Genomic DNA, 16,344 nt, shown 5'->3' with positions numbered 1-16,344 from the left:
CACAGGTCTGGGGATGCTGTGTGCTGTGCAGAAAGTGACGACAGAGAGCACTCCACAGACTCACGTGATGATGCGTGCAGAGCTACAAGGTCCACCTCAGAAAGAAAAGGTGCTATGTCCAAATACCCACACAGTAACTGTCAAAGAGAAAGGTTCTGATAAACCTACCGGGAGGAGTGCAAGCATCCGCAGGAGACTGGACAAATGTGGACCGCCTTTTGGTGGGCATGGGCAAAGCCATTTTTTGTTCTTTGTGCTTTGCCAGAGCAGCCTGAACCGCTTCTGTGTGGATATCTGAAAAGATAACATATGGATTTATTTGCACTTGTGCTGGATGGTAACCTCTGAGGAATGAACTATTGGTATTTAAGTTGTTAAAAATGCCAAGGAGGAGGTTTAGGTAGTTTTATTTATCTTTTGATTCAGATCAATTAAGATAAAAACCACCGGCGGTGGTGGCGCACGCCTTTAATCCCAGCACTCGAGAGGCAGAGGCAGGCGGATCTCCGTGAGTTTGAGGCCAGGCTGGTCTACAAGAGCTAGTTCCAGGACAGGCTCTAAAACTGCAGGGAAACCCTGTCTCGAAAAGCAAAAAAAAAAAAAAAAAAAAAAAAGATAAAAACCAAAGACAGAAACAAAAGAAGTCAAGGGCAATTTCCCAGAGAACAGAGAAGACTGACCGCACAACTCTGGGACACAGCAAAGGGCTGACTAGAGGGGCACCTGTGCGCAGAGGGAGTCCCGCCTCTATGTGGACTGTGATGCGGGAGAATTGTCTGTATTCTGTCAATCATATTTTAATAAAACGCTGATTGGCCAGGCAGGTAGTATAGGTGGGAAAACCAGACAGGAAGTAGAGGTGTTGCAATGAGAACAGGAGTATCCTGGAAAGCAGGAAGCCATTCCTTCACTCCTGCGCAGACCACTGAAGAGGCAGCTTGTAACTTGCCCAGCTGAGAAAGGTACGGAGCCATGTGCTAAAGTAGATAAGGATAATGGGGTAACATAAGTTATAAGAGTTAACAAGAAGCCTGACCTAATGGGCCAATCAGCTTTATAACTTATAGAGTTCTCTGTGTGATTGATTTTCCTTGGGACTTGCCGGCTGTTGGGTACTGGGTGGGACGGAAACCCCAACAAGCCGGCCCTCATGCTACAGGACTGCAGTTAATTCTAAGGAAATAATTAGTGTCCTACATGGAAAATTTTGAATTAGAACACTTCCAACAAAAGTAGCCTAGGGTACACTCAGCTGTCAAGAAGAACTCCCTCGGGTCTGTGCACAGGGACAGAAGGGGTAATTAACTCAGCTGAGACCCTCAGGTTCATGCCATGGGGACAGAGGAATGATTCTGGTCTAACAGTCACAGGGCACAAGTTACTCATTTTGCAGCCTGCACACGGCTCTGGCCTCTTGCACATGTCATAGGAACCTCAAAATTAGCATATTACAAACAGAATTCTGGCTTCTTTACCCCACTATAAAAAAAAAACAAACCCTGATTGTTCTGCATACAGCATGATGCATTCTGTCATTGCTTTGTAAACGATGCCTCTTTATAAGGCATTCAACTTGGACCTCTGGCCTGCACACGTACACACACAAACACATACCCACTCACACCAACACAAACATGTGTATATACAAACATGTATACAGTCCCCTCACACACAAGGACTGAAGGGAAATAAAGATGCTCTTACAGATCCTGCTGAGGTAGAGCAAATCCAAGGTTTTCCCACTTGACAGTTTCTCCTTGCCCAGGATACATCCTTCCAGACTCCTCTGTCCTTTTGTTGTTGTTGTTGTTTTGAGACAGGGTTTCTCTGTAGCTTTGGAGCCTGTCCTGGAACTAGTTCCTGCAGACCAGGCTGGCCTCGAACTCACAGAGATCTGCTTGCCTCTGCCTCTCAAGTGCTGGGATTAAAGGGGTGCGCCACCACTGCCCAGCTTCTCTGCTCTTAAGTGTGACCTCAGAGAGCTCGTCCACTCATATCCAGAATCAGAAAGTGTAGGTCCTAGGGCTGATGTGAGCTAATGACATGACCCAGAAAGGAGATTCTGAACTTCAAGTAAGATCCCTAGAATTTTCTCCCTTCCTAGGGGTTTCTCAGCCATTTTCTTCTGTGACCTGTACCAGCTATTTAAGGGAACCTGAGTAGGCAGCTGCTCCTGCAACTAAAACAGCCCTGACTGACAGAAATACACAGGTCCACATTCTGACTTTGAAGTGCTCCACAGCACTTCCCGGAGTTAACAGGTTACAACTTCAGCAACCCTTTAATATCAAATATTAGGTTGTTTCTATTTTTTTTTACTACTGTCCAGAGTAAGAATAATTCAACATTTCACTTTAGAACACATCTAATTATCTCCTTAGCATTAGCTCCAAGCAAAGGGGTGAAACCAAAGAATATTCACTTCTTATTAATACTTTCTTAGAATACTAATTTTTCTCTTACATAGCCACTGTTCAGTTATCAAAATCTGGAAATGTAGCTAGGTGTGCTCTAGGAAGCCTTTTAATTACAGCACTCAGGAGGCAGCAGCAAGTGAGTCTTAAATTAGAAGTGAATTAGAAGTCAGCCAGGGCCACACAGTGAGACCTTGGTTTTTTGTTTTGTTTTTTAAAATCTGTAACTTCAACATTGATGCACCCATCCTACTGTCTGACTCACAACTTAGCTGTCCCAGTAATGCCATAGTTTCCCACCAGTGTTTCCCGATCTAGACACATATTCCTTTTGGTCATCCTGACCCTTTAGTCTCTTATAATCTGGGACAGTGTCTTAGTCTTCCTGTCTTTTATTGTCATGACGGTGTCGCACAACCTATTTTTATAAAATGTCCCCAAATGTTTGCAGCTGTGATATGTTCTTATGAAATCCAGGTTATTTACTCTGACAGGGACACCACAAAGAATGTGCCATTCTAAAAACACGGTATCAAGACATACCTGTCTATTATTGCTGGCAGTATCTTTGAATATTCAGTTAAATGTTGTCTGTTAAATTAATCCATGTGGTTCTTCTTCTTTGTTTTTGTTTGTTTGTCTGTTTTTTCATGACACATGGTTTCTCTGCACAGCCCTGGCTGTTCTGAAACTCACTCTACTCGCTCTGTAGACCAGGCTGACCTCGAACAAAAATCCACCTGCCTCTGCCTCCCAAGTGCTGGGATTAAGGGTGTGCACCACCAGGCCTGACCACTGATGAGTCTTAACTGCATTATGACCCTGGGTGAGATTATTTATTACTTGGTGAATCAACACATTCACTGGCTCCCCATCTACTCTGGGACTCTCCTGGTGTCAGAGACATTGTTGGCAAATTACTGGCATCCTGACACAAACTGTCCAATGATCATCTGGGAGTCAGCTAGTACCTTCCCTGCTCCAGGCCTAGTCCTGCACAGCTCTCTCAGGAGCTCCCGTCAGTGGTAGATATGCAGCATTTAGGAACCAGGATCCTGAACTAGCGGCTCTTGGTATTATTGGCCATCTTTCTCTAGGGCCTTTCAGGGATCGACGGAACACAAACACAAGTATTTGTGCACATGTCCATGTCTATTTATATCTATATGTGTACTAAAAATGAGTTCCTGATACTCTGATTTCATTCAGCCCAAAAAATTCCTTCTAATGTCCCCCTTTCCATTTGTAACTTCCTTTTAACAATGCCCCCAATATTTTATTCCCTCACTGAATCTCTATTATGCTACACAAACAGCTACTTCAAAACAGTTATATCAATTGTAACAAATCTTCTAACTTGAGTTCAGTGTCTGCTTCTAGTTTTCTGGTCTTTAGACTGGGAGCATTTATGTGAAGAAAGCACTGTAATCAAATGCTGTTCAGGCCAATTCTCAGGCTGTACACTTGCTTAGCATGGCTTTATTCGTGTTGAAGTATCAAAAGCCCATACCATTCCCAGTCAGCTCTCTGTCTTGGGTTTTATCTCAAGATGTGAGCCCTCAACTTCTGCTCCAACGCCATGGGGGTGGGGGACTCATCCACCGAAACTGCAGGTCCTGTCAGATGTTTTCTTTTCTAAGTTACTCATGGAGAGGTCAGAACCTGTCCGTTCTTTCCACCATGTGAGTCCCAGGAAGTGAGCTCAAGCCATGAGGCTTGGCAGCAAGTGCCTTTAACCCACTGAGGTAAAACAAACCTTCAAGTCATTTGCTCATCTTCCCCACCAACTTCCGGTTTTATTTTCCCTAATTTTTTTTTCATATATTAGGGATATGAGATACAAATTGCCAAGAGGCAAATTTATACTGCTTTCCTACCACCATAAAAAAACTTATGTGCCTTTTATTGCATCAGAAAGTCTTTCTATATATAAAGTCCAAGTGATAAGAGTGTTGGCTGGTTTCCTTTGGGAAGTGTACCCTTCTACCGTTCAGATCTCTAATCCAGAGAGGTGAAGTGGGAGGTAGGGTATGCTCCAGGCTATCTCCAGCTGTGTGAACACCAGTATTTCAACAGAACCTGTGTGCCCTGGTGAGCTGCAACACCAGCTGCACAGCACACAGGAAAGACTCTCAAAAGCACAATGGTCTGAGAGCTGAGCTTGCTGTTTTATTGTAATAGTCGGCCAACAGGCATGTGTGCCATACAAACTGCTGTAATTATTATCACATAGCTAACATCTACCTATTTCTCACATTTTTCTGTCTTTTCTAAGCCATTATTTGTGTTCCCAAACAAATCTCAAAAGTAAGTTCTCTGGGCCTGCAAACCGTTTGCAAACCCCAGCTCTATGTACGAAGAGGGGCAGAAAGAAAGAATTTCAGTCCTATATTTCACATTATCTGTCATTTTCTTTTGCACAAAGTAAACGGTTATTTATCCTTTAGAATGGCTTGGACAGCATCAGCATGAAGCCTGCCTCAACAGGCACCTCCCGCTTCTTTCCGATGCTGCCTTTGTACCCTGGACTGTGTGAAGAACTCTTGTGTTTCCATCTATGCTTCCCCAGGATGTTGTGCTGTGCTCAGACCACAGGAAGTGCTGCCAGGAGAGCTCCATCGCTCCTGGCTGAACTCAGGTGTATTAATACAGAAAGACATGACCTGGAGCCCCCGTGTCAGTCACTTTACACAAACAGAACAGATTTGGACAAAGACGAGAGAAGCTCTCCTCTAGATGAAAGAGGGAGGCACTGCTGCATTTCCACAGCATCAACTCAGAAGAAGCCAAACTGATGGGGAGGACCTAGTAAGACATGACTGTCACAGCCGAGCTTGCTGTCCTGCTCACAATTACACCACTCAGAGACTTCATGGGCCATTTTGTCAACAGTAAGAAAACGGAGCAGTGGGGATTGCTCGATGGCCAAGTACTTGTCTGGGATGTGTGAGGTCTCTAGTCCAATCCTACTTCAATCCCTAGAATCACCAAAAGAAACAAAGAAGTAATCATATATTACAAAAACAATCTAAACACATACAGCACTAATTAAGAACGTTGTAAGAAACACCAGCTCAATAGTAGGGTACATTTTTGTCTCAAGTTTCTGTACCTATGAGCATTAACTAGTGCTCAGTCTCCTCCATGCTGGGATTATGGAGTACACTACCTACCAAGTCCAGTTTGGGCTATTACTTTTACAAGCATAATACCAGCTTACTTACTTTGGGTTCTGCAATAGGATACTTTATGTAGCATTTATATTTATTTCATACTATTTTAGTGTTCCCTAAGTTCACTCAAATCAAGAATGTTGTATCTTATAAAAGAGACAAATTAAAATATTTTTTACATTTTATTTATTTATGTATTATGAGTGCTCTATCTGCATGTACACCTTTAGGCCAAAAGAGGGCACCAGATCTCACTATAGATGGTTGTGAGCCACCATGTGGTTACTGGGAACTAAACTCAGGACCTCTAGAAAAGCAGTCAGTGCTCTTAACCACTGAGTCATCTCTCCAGCCCCCAAATTAAAATATTTTTTTAAAGGATCCTTATATTAGAAGAAATATGGTTCATCACTGCCTTGGAAAATAAGCAACCAATTGCAATGAAATAAGGTACTTTCTCAATGACAGAACCAGTAGCAAAGCTAGTGCTCCTACTTGGTTCTTTATCTCCCTAGGTATTTTTACCTGTGAGAGCAAAGCTGCCAAAGTCAGGCATCTTCCTGCTGCTGATGGGAGGCTTACACCATCTGTATGACTAAGAACCACAGTAGGAGTCACAGCATCAGGTCCAAGTACACCGGGCCACCCAACTGTCCCTACATGAAAATGCTGGCCCAGACACTGGTGTCAAAGGGAACAGACCCAGTTACTCCAGCCAAGATTCCTACTGGTCAGAACACAGCAGCCCTCCTAACAGAATGTGACGGGTTCAGTGGCACAGGATTCATCTTAATTTCTTATAAGGAAATACTTCTGCAGTTCATTCTCTGGACAAAGCTGACTTTGGATTTCTCTTCCAGAAGCCATCGAAGCTGAGTATCGTTTTCCAGCTTGACAGGGTGATGCTAACACACCCTGAATGTCCTTTCTCATTTTATTGTTTGATTTGGAGTGGCTAATTTCTCCAAAGATCAACATCTAAGGCATTCTAAGATGGATTTCCTTTCCACTGTAAGCATTAACTGTGTTTTCTGCACTTGGAACAAACCACACAAGTATAGGAGGCCAACAGTCAGGAGGAAGAGGCACTGTAGCAGAGCGTTTAAGGTCCTTAGGCAAAGCATGCCAAGAACAGGACGCAGGATCTAAACTCCTAGAGCAGGGGCTGGAGATACGCTGCTCTTGCAGGGCACCCAGGTTCCATTCCCAGCATCCACGTGCCAACTCACAAGTCTGTAACTCTAGTTCAGGGGATATGACTTTCTTCTGACCTCCATGCACACTAGCCACACATGATGCACAGACATGCATGCAGACATGCAGGCAAAACACACACACACATGAAATAAATAAACTCTGAAAACAGCTCTTACAATTATATCTTAGACATTAAGCACAAAGGTCATTTAGAGTTGATTATGACTGTTTGAAATATCACAGGTGCCAATAAACCTGTGCCAAGTAAGGACTTTTTCGAGCCACACTCGTCAGCATTAGATTACCGTCCTTTCTGTGCACCCATCACTTCACTCTGAAGCGCAAGCTTTACTAAACATTCCTTATGCTCATGAGCTATTTTGCATGTGGCATGCTGTACAGCCCACCTCATGACTAGAGACACAGTTGCTGTTGGTTTCAGGAATGCCAGAATTCTGAGACCATTTCATTCTCCAGTGTGCTGAGAGTTTCCATGGCAATTCAGCTGAACAGGTCCCAATATACTGAAAGTTACAATGTTGGTCTATAATCTATGCTTACCTGCCTTTTTATGTTCCCTGAATGACAATGTTGCAACTCTCATAGCTTTTCATACTTTTGGAGATTTCTTTTTAATGTTAGGGAAGTACTTTTCAAAAAAGTTTTATTATTCTTCATTTTATGTGTATGGGTGCTTTACCACATTCATGTGTGTGTACCATTAGAGGCCAGATGAGGGTATCGGATCCCTTGAAACTGGAGTTACTGATGGTTGTAAGCTGCAGTGTGGTTGCTGGGAATTGAACTCGGGTCCTCTGGAAGAGCAGCCACTGCTCTTAACCACTGAGCCTTCTCTCCAGCCCTTCAGAGATTAATACATATTTTTTTATTTGTGTTTATGTGTTGTGTGTTTGCATACATGCGTGTGTGTGCATGTGTGTGTGCCCTTGGAGCAGTAAATGGGTCAGATCCTCTGGAGTTGGACTTACGGGCTGTCACAAGCCACTCAATGTAAGTGCTGAGAACCAAACTAGGTTCTCTGCCAGAGTGGCAAGTGCTCTTTGCCACTGAGCCACAGAAGTGACGTTTGGGAACCACCTTTCCTTCCTTCCCACTGCTCCTGCCCAGTCTATCTCTTGCTAGCTTCCTCTCTCACAAAGCCCCAGTGAGACGAGGACCAGCCTGATCACTGACTCCTCATCACTGCCCTCGTGTTTTCCAAATACCCGCTTCACAGACTACATTTTCTATCAATTGGGGAATTCTAAAAGAAATGGTTTTAAATGGCAGGGGCTGGAGATAACGACTGTGTTTCTGCAAGAGAGAGTCACAAACCTCACATCAGCCAGTGAGTTCACAAAGCCTTTTTGATCTACAATCATTTTGGACACATTGTCCCTTAAACTAAGTCTTTTATCACAATCCATTAATGAACATGCCAAGAAAGAAAGATATACCAGGAGAGAAAACAAAAATCTCCCAGAAGCCTAGAAATGAGAATTCTAAGTGTGCTTAGAGCACACTGCTGACTGAGTTGGCCTCTAAAGGTGACAGCAGCACCTAGGAAACCAGGATGGATGCTTGGCAACAACCAGGAAGTCTGGATATGCTCTGCTGCTTCCAGCGTTACCTCCTCTGACCCACCTTTAAACGCAGCTGCTTTTAGCTGGGAGTGGTGGTGCACACCTGTAATCTAAGCATTTGGGAAGCTGAGGAAGGGGGACTCATACATCTAAGGGCAGCCTGGACCACAACCCAGTAGAAAAACAAGCAATCCTACTTTACTTCCTTTGTTTCCTCAAAGTACCTCTTTAGCACTGGAACACAGCAATGTGTACTGGAATACAGCAGTGTACAGCGAGCAGTGTGTGCAATAGAGTACAGCAGTGTACAGCGAGCAGTGTGTGCAATAGAATACAGCAGTGTACAGCGAGCAGTGCGCAGTGGAGTACACCAGTGTACAGCAAGTAGTGTGCAGTGGAGTACAGCAATGTACAGTAAGCAGTGTGCACTGGGATGATCTACTAGAACAAATGGAAATCTCAGTCGATTTCCACTCTGCTAAAACACTTAGCACTTGAGAGTGCTCAAGATTTGGCCTCTAACCTTCCCTACCCTTTCTTCACTCCCTGCCAGCCCTGAATTCAGTCTGAAGTTCCAGTTAAATGAACTAGTTTTGGACCTACTATCTGGTGCCATTTTCCTAAGTGATTCTTGTCTGGCAGCCATGTTGCTATCTACTACCTAACCGATCCCTCAGGACAAGATGAATTCCAAGGGAAACTGGTATGCTGTGTGACCATTTGTGGTGGTGACTGAATATCTCTCATCCTTCATCATTTTGTATGTGAAAATGTGTCTAGTAACACCCACTCAGAATGGATTGGTCAGCTCTGTAACCATGTCCTTTTAAATGATGTTTCTGAGAGGATATTTTCAATTCGAGAAAAGGTCATGGTAACTTTAGCTGGTAAGAAGGGGACAAAGTCTAGAGTAAGTAAAATAATATTACTATTAAGTTCTGCAGCCTAGTTGTGTTACTTAAATCATAGGATATGCTACACATATGCTACATGGTATCAGAAAGACCTGCTCTAGGATTTGTCCCTCTGCCAAGTGCAGCATGATGCCCTTCCCTTTGCCAGCAGGACCTTCTGGGTTAGAGGATGTCACCAAATGGATGAGCTCGCTATGTAAGTTCACTGGGCTTTGTTTAGGTCTGTGAGCCATGGGCTATTTACAACTCTGCAAGCACAGGGGCTGCCGCCTCACACGTGACCTAACTCCTACCTTCTTTTTACTTATTTATTCACAATGATGTTGTGCTTGTCTTGCTTCTTTTCTGAAACTGAAATTTCTAGAGGGCAAAATGGTCAGAAAACGTGAGTATCTACAGCTGATACTCAGCACGTACCTCCTGGCTCAAGGGAAAGCAGCACATCAACCATGAAGGGTGCTCAGGACACAGTTCACACTACCTAGGACACACAGTTCACACTTCCCAGGACACACAGTTCACACTTCCCAGGATACACAGTTCACACTACCCAGGACACACAGTTCACACTACCTAGGACACACAGTTCACACTTCAGGCAGGGAAATTTCTGCAATTCCTTCTCACCTGATCGGTATCGCTCATCTCTGGCCCCTCCAGATCGAGTTCGGTGATATTTGGAAGGAGCAGAAGTCTGAGCTGGAGTGGGAGCAGGAGTCTGGTTTCTGTCTTTTTGTCCTGTTGAATCAGTTTCTAAGGAAGAAAGTTTGGAAGACGGTTATCCAACAGCAACAGCGGGTGGGTGGCTGTGTTCTAAGCATGACACTCATTCCTGTCACAGCTGAAGGTAGTTATTCATCTATAGTAAAGGGCTAAAGGTTAAGGTAAACACATACATTTGATATGAAAGCCTCAAGCTAGGGCTGGAGAGATGGCTCAGAGGTTAAGAGCACTGGCTGCTCTTCCAGAGGTCCTGAGTTCAACTCCCAGCAACCACATGGTGGCTCACAACCACCCATGATGAAATCTAGTGCCCTCTTCTAGCCTGCAGGCATACATGCAGGCAGAATGCTGTATACACAATAAATAAATCTTTTTTTTTTTTAAAAAAAAAAAGCCTCAAGCTAAAAAATTACCTCACAGCTATAACCACCAATGTCTGATAGGAAAGAAACAGCTAGACAATAAATGTGTAAAAGTTACCCTAGAGACTGGCCCATTAAGATGGCTAAATAAAACTTCCAATAAGGTCGTGGTTTTGCCACTTGGTTTGAGATTTTCACAGTGCTGAGGATCAAACTTGGGTCTCACAAGAGCCAGGTATGGTTCCACCACTGAGCCACACCCCCCACATCTAGATATCCTTTAGTACACTGACTGTGTTCGAGAGAACAAGGAGGGATACGTTTTAGGATGCTATCCATCTGTGTGCACCACAGATCTAGTAATGCTCTTTACTGGTTCCTGTTGCTGGAATTTTCACCCAAAGCTCATTAACTGGGGAGAGCATGACATAGACGGAGGTTTTAAACCTGCTGTGTCTGATACACCGTGAGTACTACATTAGACAGCACCGAGCAGGGAAGACAAGACAACTGTCCATCCAGTCCAGGTGGGCTGCAGTCCCGCTCTGGCTCACTCTGGTCTCCCCTCCTGACACCCAGCTGCCTTTCTATGCCCTTTAACATCTCATGCAGACACAGCCTTTTTAATGTCTGAGTCTGTAAACTAGTCTTTAAGTCAACCCAAATTCTCAACAGCCCACTTCATAATAAGAGCTACACAGAATTCTTATATTCTCAATATCTTCTTCAAATGTTACTTTTATTAGTCTTGAACAACAGTCAACAGACTAGAGTTCCTGGCCTATTATGGCCCATCTCCTGATTTTTGTTTCATTTTGAGACAGGGTCTTTATGTATCTCAGGCTCGCCTAGAACCTAGAACCTTGTCTCAGTCTTGTCAGTGCTGAGATTAAAAGTGTGCACCACCAAACCAAGCTACACTGATTTTTCTTTTCTTTTGCTTTGTGAGACAGGGTATCATGTCTTCCTGGCCAGGTGGGAACCTGCTATGCAGGTGAAGCTGGCCTTGAACTCCTGATCCTCCTGAGTGCTAGGATTACAAGTGTGCCACCATGCTGACTTACAGTCTGTTTCTACAAATAAATGTATTGGGACATAGCCAGGAACAGTCTCCTACAGTGTCTGTGGCTGTGTCCATGCTGTCCAAGCAGAACTGAGTAGCTACGACAGACACTACGGGGTCTATAAAGCCTAAAATACCATCTGCTCCTTCATAGAAAGCCTCTACCAACCTGAGCTACAATAACTAAACCAACATTTAAATGTTTGTTTGTGCCTGAAGTAGTCTCATCTTATTTTTTATTCTGCATGATAAGCCTGCAAAGCCGGTCCTCCCGCCGATCCCTGTAACAGGGAGGGCAGACATGGATGGGCTGGCTGCTGGAAGTCGTAGAGCCAGAGCACAGACCCTGGTCTACCTCTGCTGGTTCTCAAACAAAAGGCTCTAAAAAGAGACTACAGAACTTTTAAGAAGGAAAGAGATGGGAATTAACTACCTAGGCTAGGAGCATCAATGCTTTGGGATTCAGAGTCAGCAGCTACGTAAAGAGGGAAAAGCATCCACACCTCCCACCCCCACCCCAAAAGAACCTCACAACCGCCACACTCCTTACTGCCCACCATGGAAAAGATTCTGCAAAAAGCCACTTGTTAGAGAAAGTACTTGAAATACAGTCCAACCAACTTTAAACAGAGAACAGAAAATAGAAAATAGAAAGGAGCTATTTTTATTTCCACAGTCAGGAAGGAAATCACATTAGCACACATGAGCTACTTTGTAAATATGCACAGGGAAAATGGTTTGAGGTGGCACACTGATCCTCAAGACATGCTCCTATTGGTTTGAAGGATTTGTTTGTTTGTTTGTTGAAGTAAGATATGTATTTATTTATTTATTGTAAGAGGGGCCATATAAAACTACAATTGTTATTAACTACCACTGGTTATTTTACTAATTAAACAAATAACATAAATCACTCTAAGACACATAATGTTTTCAAACTGTATTGTTAATAATCAAACGTTAAAAAGAATGAATGTAAATTCTTACTTACAAGGGGTGACACAAAGATTTAAATATTTTTACCATCTTTCTCAGACATGTTTCTGCTTTATGTTTTTCTTTTTTCCTTTCTTTCTTTTTTTTGTTTTTTGTTTGTTTGTTTGTTTTTTTGAGACAGGGTTTCTCTGTAGCTTTGGAGCCTGCCCTGGAGGCTGCCTTGTAGACCAGGCTGGCCTCGAACTCACAGAGATCCACCTGCCTCTGCCTCCTGACTGCTGGGATAAAAGGCGTGTGCCACCACCACCCGGCTCTGCTTTATGTTTTCTCAATGTAGCCAAATAAATAGAGAAAGATAATGTAGGCTAAAGAATAAAAATCTGGGAGCGGGAGAGGTGGCTCAGAGGTTAAGAACACTGGCTATTCTTCAAAAAGTCCTGAGTTCAATTCCCAGAAACCACATGGTGGCTCACAATCATCTATAATAAGATCTGGTGCCCTCTTTAAAACAAACAAACAAACAAACAAACGGGAAAATCTGCACTCTTTAAAATAAATAAATAAATAGGAAAATCTGCCACGAAGAAACAACAGGCATGTATTTAGGAAGGACCTGGAGAGAGCACACATTTCCACTCAGCATGAGCTACAGGTTATCATAAGTTAATCAAGGGCACACAACACAGAGCAAGTCTTCCAATGAAAATGGGGTTGACACACAGCCAAGAGCACAGGCCAATGGACACTGAAAACAAAGCCCACACAGATCTCTACCAAGCAACCAAGTAATGGGGCTATGACGTTTGTCTCTGTCCCCTCAAGAACCATTCATCTAACCCAACCCATTTTCTCTGGGGTCTAAAACCATGGCAATCATTTTGTTATAATTTGTCAGAAATAAACCCAAAAGTTTTATTTACAATTTCAATAAGTATGCCCAACACATAACGTCACAGAAACATGGATTTATGGTAGAATAAACTTGGCTCAAATGTGTAACACATCTGCTTCAACTTGACAAAAGACTATATTAAAAGGTGAAACAGAAGCCAGGTATGTTGACCCAAGCCCATCATTTCAGCACTCAGGAGGCTACACAGTGAGACTGTCTCAAAGACCACAAACAAAGCCAGCAAGAAAGTTCCATGGCCCACGGTGCTGCCACCAAGCCTCACAACTGCAAACTAGAGCTCAATCCCCAAGACCCACATGGCGGAGAGAGAACTGACCCCTGCAAGTTGTCCTCTGACCTCCACATACTCCAGAGTGCAGACACTCAGGGACAAGGATGGACACGAACACACACGCGCGCACACACACACTGAATGAATGAATGAATGAATGAACGAACGAATAAATATAAAAAGAAACTGTATGATGAAAACAGAGCCAAGCAGACCCCTGGAAGCACCAAGCCCACCAGGGGATATAACAGTTTGGAGCTCATCTTGATGACATGAAAACATCACTCACTATGAACTTTTATTTATTTGTTTGTTTGTTTTATCAACTTTTATTTCTAGGTACTACTTTGAGCAGGCTGGCTGCGGAGAGCTGTACAAAACTATGTATAGCTAAAGTACTTTTGCCGAACATAAAATCAAATGTTCATTATAGAACATTTAGGGATTACTTAAGTGTAAGGATGAAAATAAAAGTTATATTGATTCTCTTAAAACTAAAATTTATGATCTATCAAAATAAAAAAATATTCAGTTTTCATGCTCCTGGATAAAAAGTGACTCTTGGAGCACAATTCTCCAGCACTAAGCTGAGTTATTGCTCTTTCGCTATAGGAACTAACAGGTCAGTGTGTCCTTGGGAGTGAGAGGACACAGCAGTATCCTGGGAGGTTACAGGGATGCTGGGGTCAGTGCAAGCCACTTGCAAGTGCACTGGTTTATGAATAAAATTGGAATTACACGCCACTGGCCATATCGAGGATGGAGGGGTCTGAGGGCATGGGAGGACAGAGAGCATAACGCTCTGAATCCTCGAATGTGCAGGCAAGATGCTGACCAAAGATGAACCATCTCCTGTGTAATCATATCTCAGAAATAATGTGGGAGATACAAGTTTCCATGTTTGGGATAAGTGTATAATTTTACTGCCATGGTAAAGAAAAAGCAAAGGCAGAATTCACTACATGTCGCAACATAATCAGATAATCTATGAATTAAAATGAAAAACTTCAGGCCCTTCAGTCAGAAAAAAAAAATCACTTTATATATTAAGAATTAGATGGAACTTAAAAGTCCCCTGTATACTGGATGAAGCACAAATGATATACATGAGAATTCCTTACCTTTTCACTGTTTAGTTTATAAAAAACAAAGGTACTTATAAAAATCAAAGTAATTTGAAAGGCATTAAGTCTACAGAAATGCTGGAACAGAAAACGTAGCGTCACTGTGACCACAGTGACGCTTCAGTTATGCGGAGTAGCCACTAGGGGTCACCATTAAATTTAGATGGTGATAGTAGGTTTGGTTACATGCGTTTTTTTTTGTTTTGCTTTTAAAACAAGTTCTTCAAAGTATTCCTTTTAGACAATCAACACGCATATAATGTACTACTCTTTCAGAAAGGTGCTGTGTCTTCTGTCTGCTGTCTAAACACAGTGGCAAGGAGAGCTCAGAAAGGAACGGCATGTAAGGAGAAAACAGCACACAGCTTTCCCACCCGGAAAATCTTGGGAAAGCCAGTTCGGTTCTTACCCTCTGGCTCTGCCTATGGTTTCAGAACTATTCACATGTATGGGAGTAGACACAGACAGTTCTAAGAGGAACCAAGGGACAAACACTTGCTTTTGCAAGGTGGCCAAAGCGACTGCACTCCCAGTCTTGTGGTGCTGGCATCCGAACAGGAGCCCCAGCTAATGCTTCACGGGTTAGTCTGGCACACTTCTTATTAACTTCATACATGTACACAACGTGTTCTGGCTACTGTGTCCCCTTATTCTCACTTGCCTCCCTCCCACCTCTGCCAACCCCACCTCAAGCTTTCACACCATGGTGTGTGCTAAAAAGGAAAAGAACAAAGCTCTCTGGGCCCACATAACAGGGAATTAAACTTCTATGAGCTTCAGGAAAGACGCATGACAATTAAAACAGGACACTGTTGCAGGACCTCGATGGGCAGAGAAGGGAAAGCCACCTTATTCTTCAGTGTGATGTTTGCAGCAGCCCAGGGAGGAAACCCTGAAACAGACAAGACGACTGGGGAAGCAAACACAGCACAGCACAGGAAACAGACGATGCCGGGAAAGAAGAGTGGGCTCAGCTCATCTAAGTCCTGTGGGCTGGCTGACAGCAGGGCAACTCTTCAACGCTCCTTTCTTTCCCTCTCACCCCCTCCTTTTTCTCTGTAATGAGACAGGATCAAAAGGCTATACACAGAGCAGGTTAGCCTTGATCACACACAGGCCTCTAACTCAGGATCCTCCTGCCTCAGCCTTCCAAGTACAGGCATCACAGGCTCCTTAACACACACCGCTTTATCTCCAAAGGAACGGCACCTGGCAGACGCTATTAACCAATCAGGAGGTCCGTCACAGAGCCGCCTACAGAATGACCAGCTGCCACCCAAGCCCTTATGCAGGGTCACTGGTCTCTTTCTTGCCCTGCTCAAGATGGATGAAGGTGCCCAAGTCCTTCGGGGTCTGTGCTGAGGCTCTAAGGTACTGGGGCTTACTGAGAGCCTCACATCTGGAGAAAGGCCTGTGAGTGGTGGGTTCCAAGTATAGGAAGTGAATGGATTCTGGGAAGGAAGGGGGTCAGCAGTCCTGATCTACTCAGAGTTAAGTGCCTGAACTGAGCCTGACCCACAGATTTTCTGGGCCACAGGACACCAGAAAAGTGGCTGTGCCAGAGACTAAGGGAACACTTCCGGGAACTCCACCGTGAGTCAAGAAGAATGGGCACCATCTTCGGGATGCATCAGATGGGCAGATGAGAAGCAGCTTAGCATCACAGGCCAC

At 43.7% G+C, this 16,344-nt stretch overlaps 1 protein-coding gene across 2 annotated transcripts in view; it reads right to left on the bottom strand.

The window, feature by feature from the left end:
- The window catches only part of Dip2b (DIP2 acetate--CoA ligase B (putative)), a 181,750-nt gene that overhangs the window by 89,467 nt on the left and 75,939 nt on the right, over nt 1-16,344 (bottom strand). For both annotated transcript variants that reach the window (XM_085678591.2, XM_085678590.2), the window contains exons 3-4: nt 9,909-10,034; nt 169-294 (exon numbers count right to left, since the gene is read on the bottom strand). In XM_085678591.2, coding sequence (XP_085534717.2) covers nt 169-294; nt 9,909-10,034 — 252 coding nt within the window. The remainder of the gene's footprint in view (nt 1-168; nt 295-9,908; nt 10,035-16,344) is intronic.

This window comes from Myodes glareolus, chromosome 19 (assembly GCF_982192425.1).
Source record: "Myodes glareolus chromosome 19, mMyoGla1.1, whole genome shotgun sequence".
Classification (NCBI taxonomy): Eukaryota; Metazoa; Chordata; class Mammalia; order Rodentia; family Cricetidae; genus Myodes; species Myodes glareolus.
This window is presented reverse-complemented; position numbering and strand designations above follow the sequence as displayed.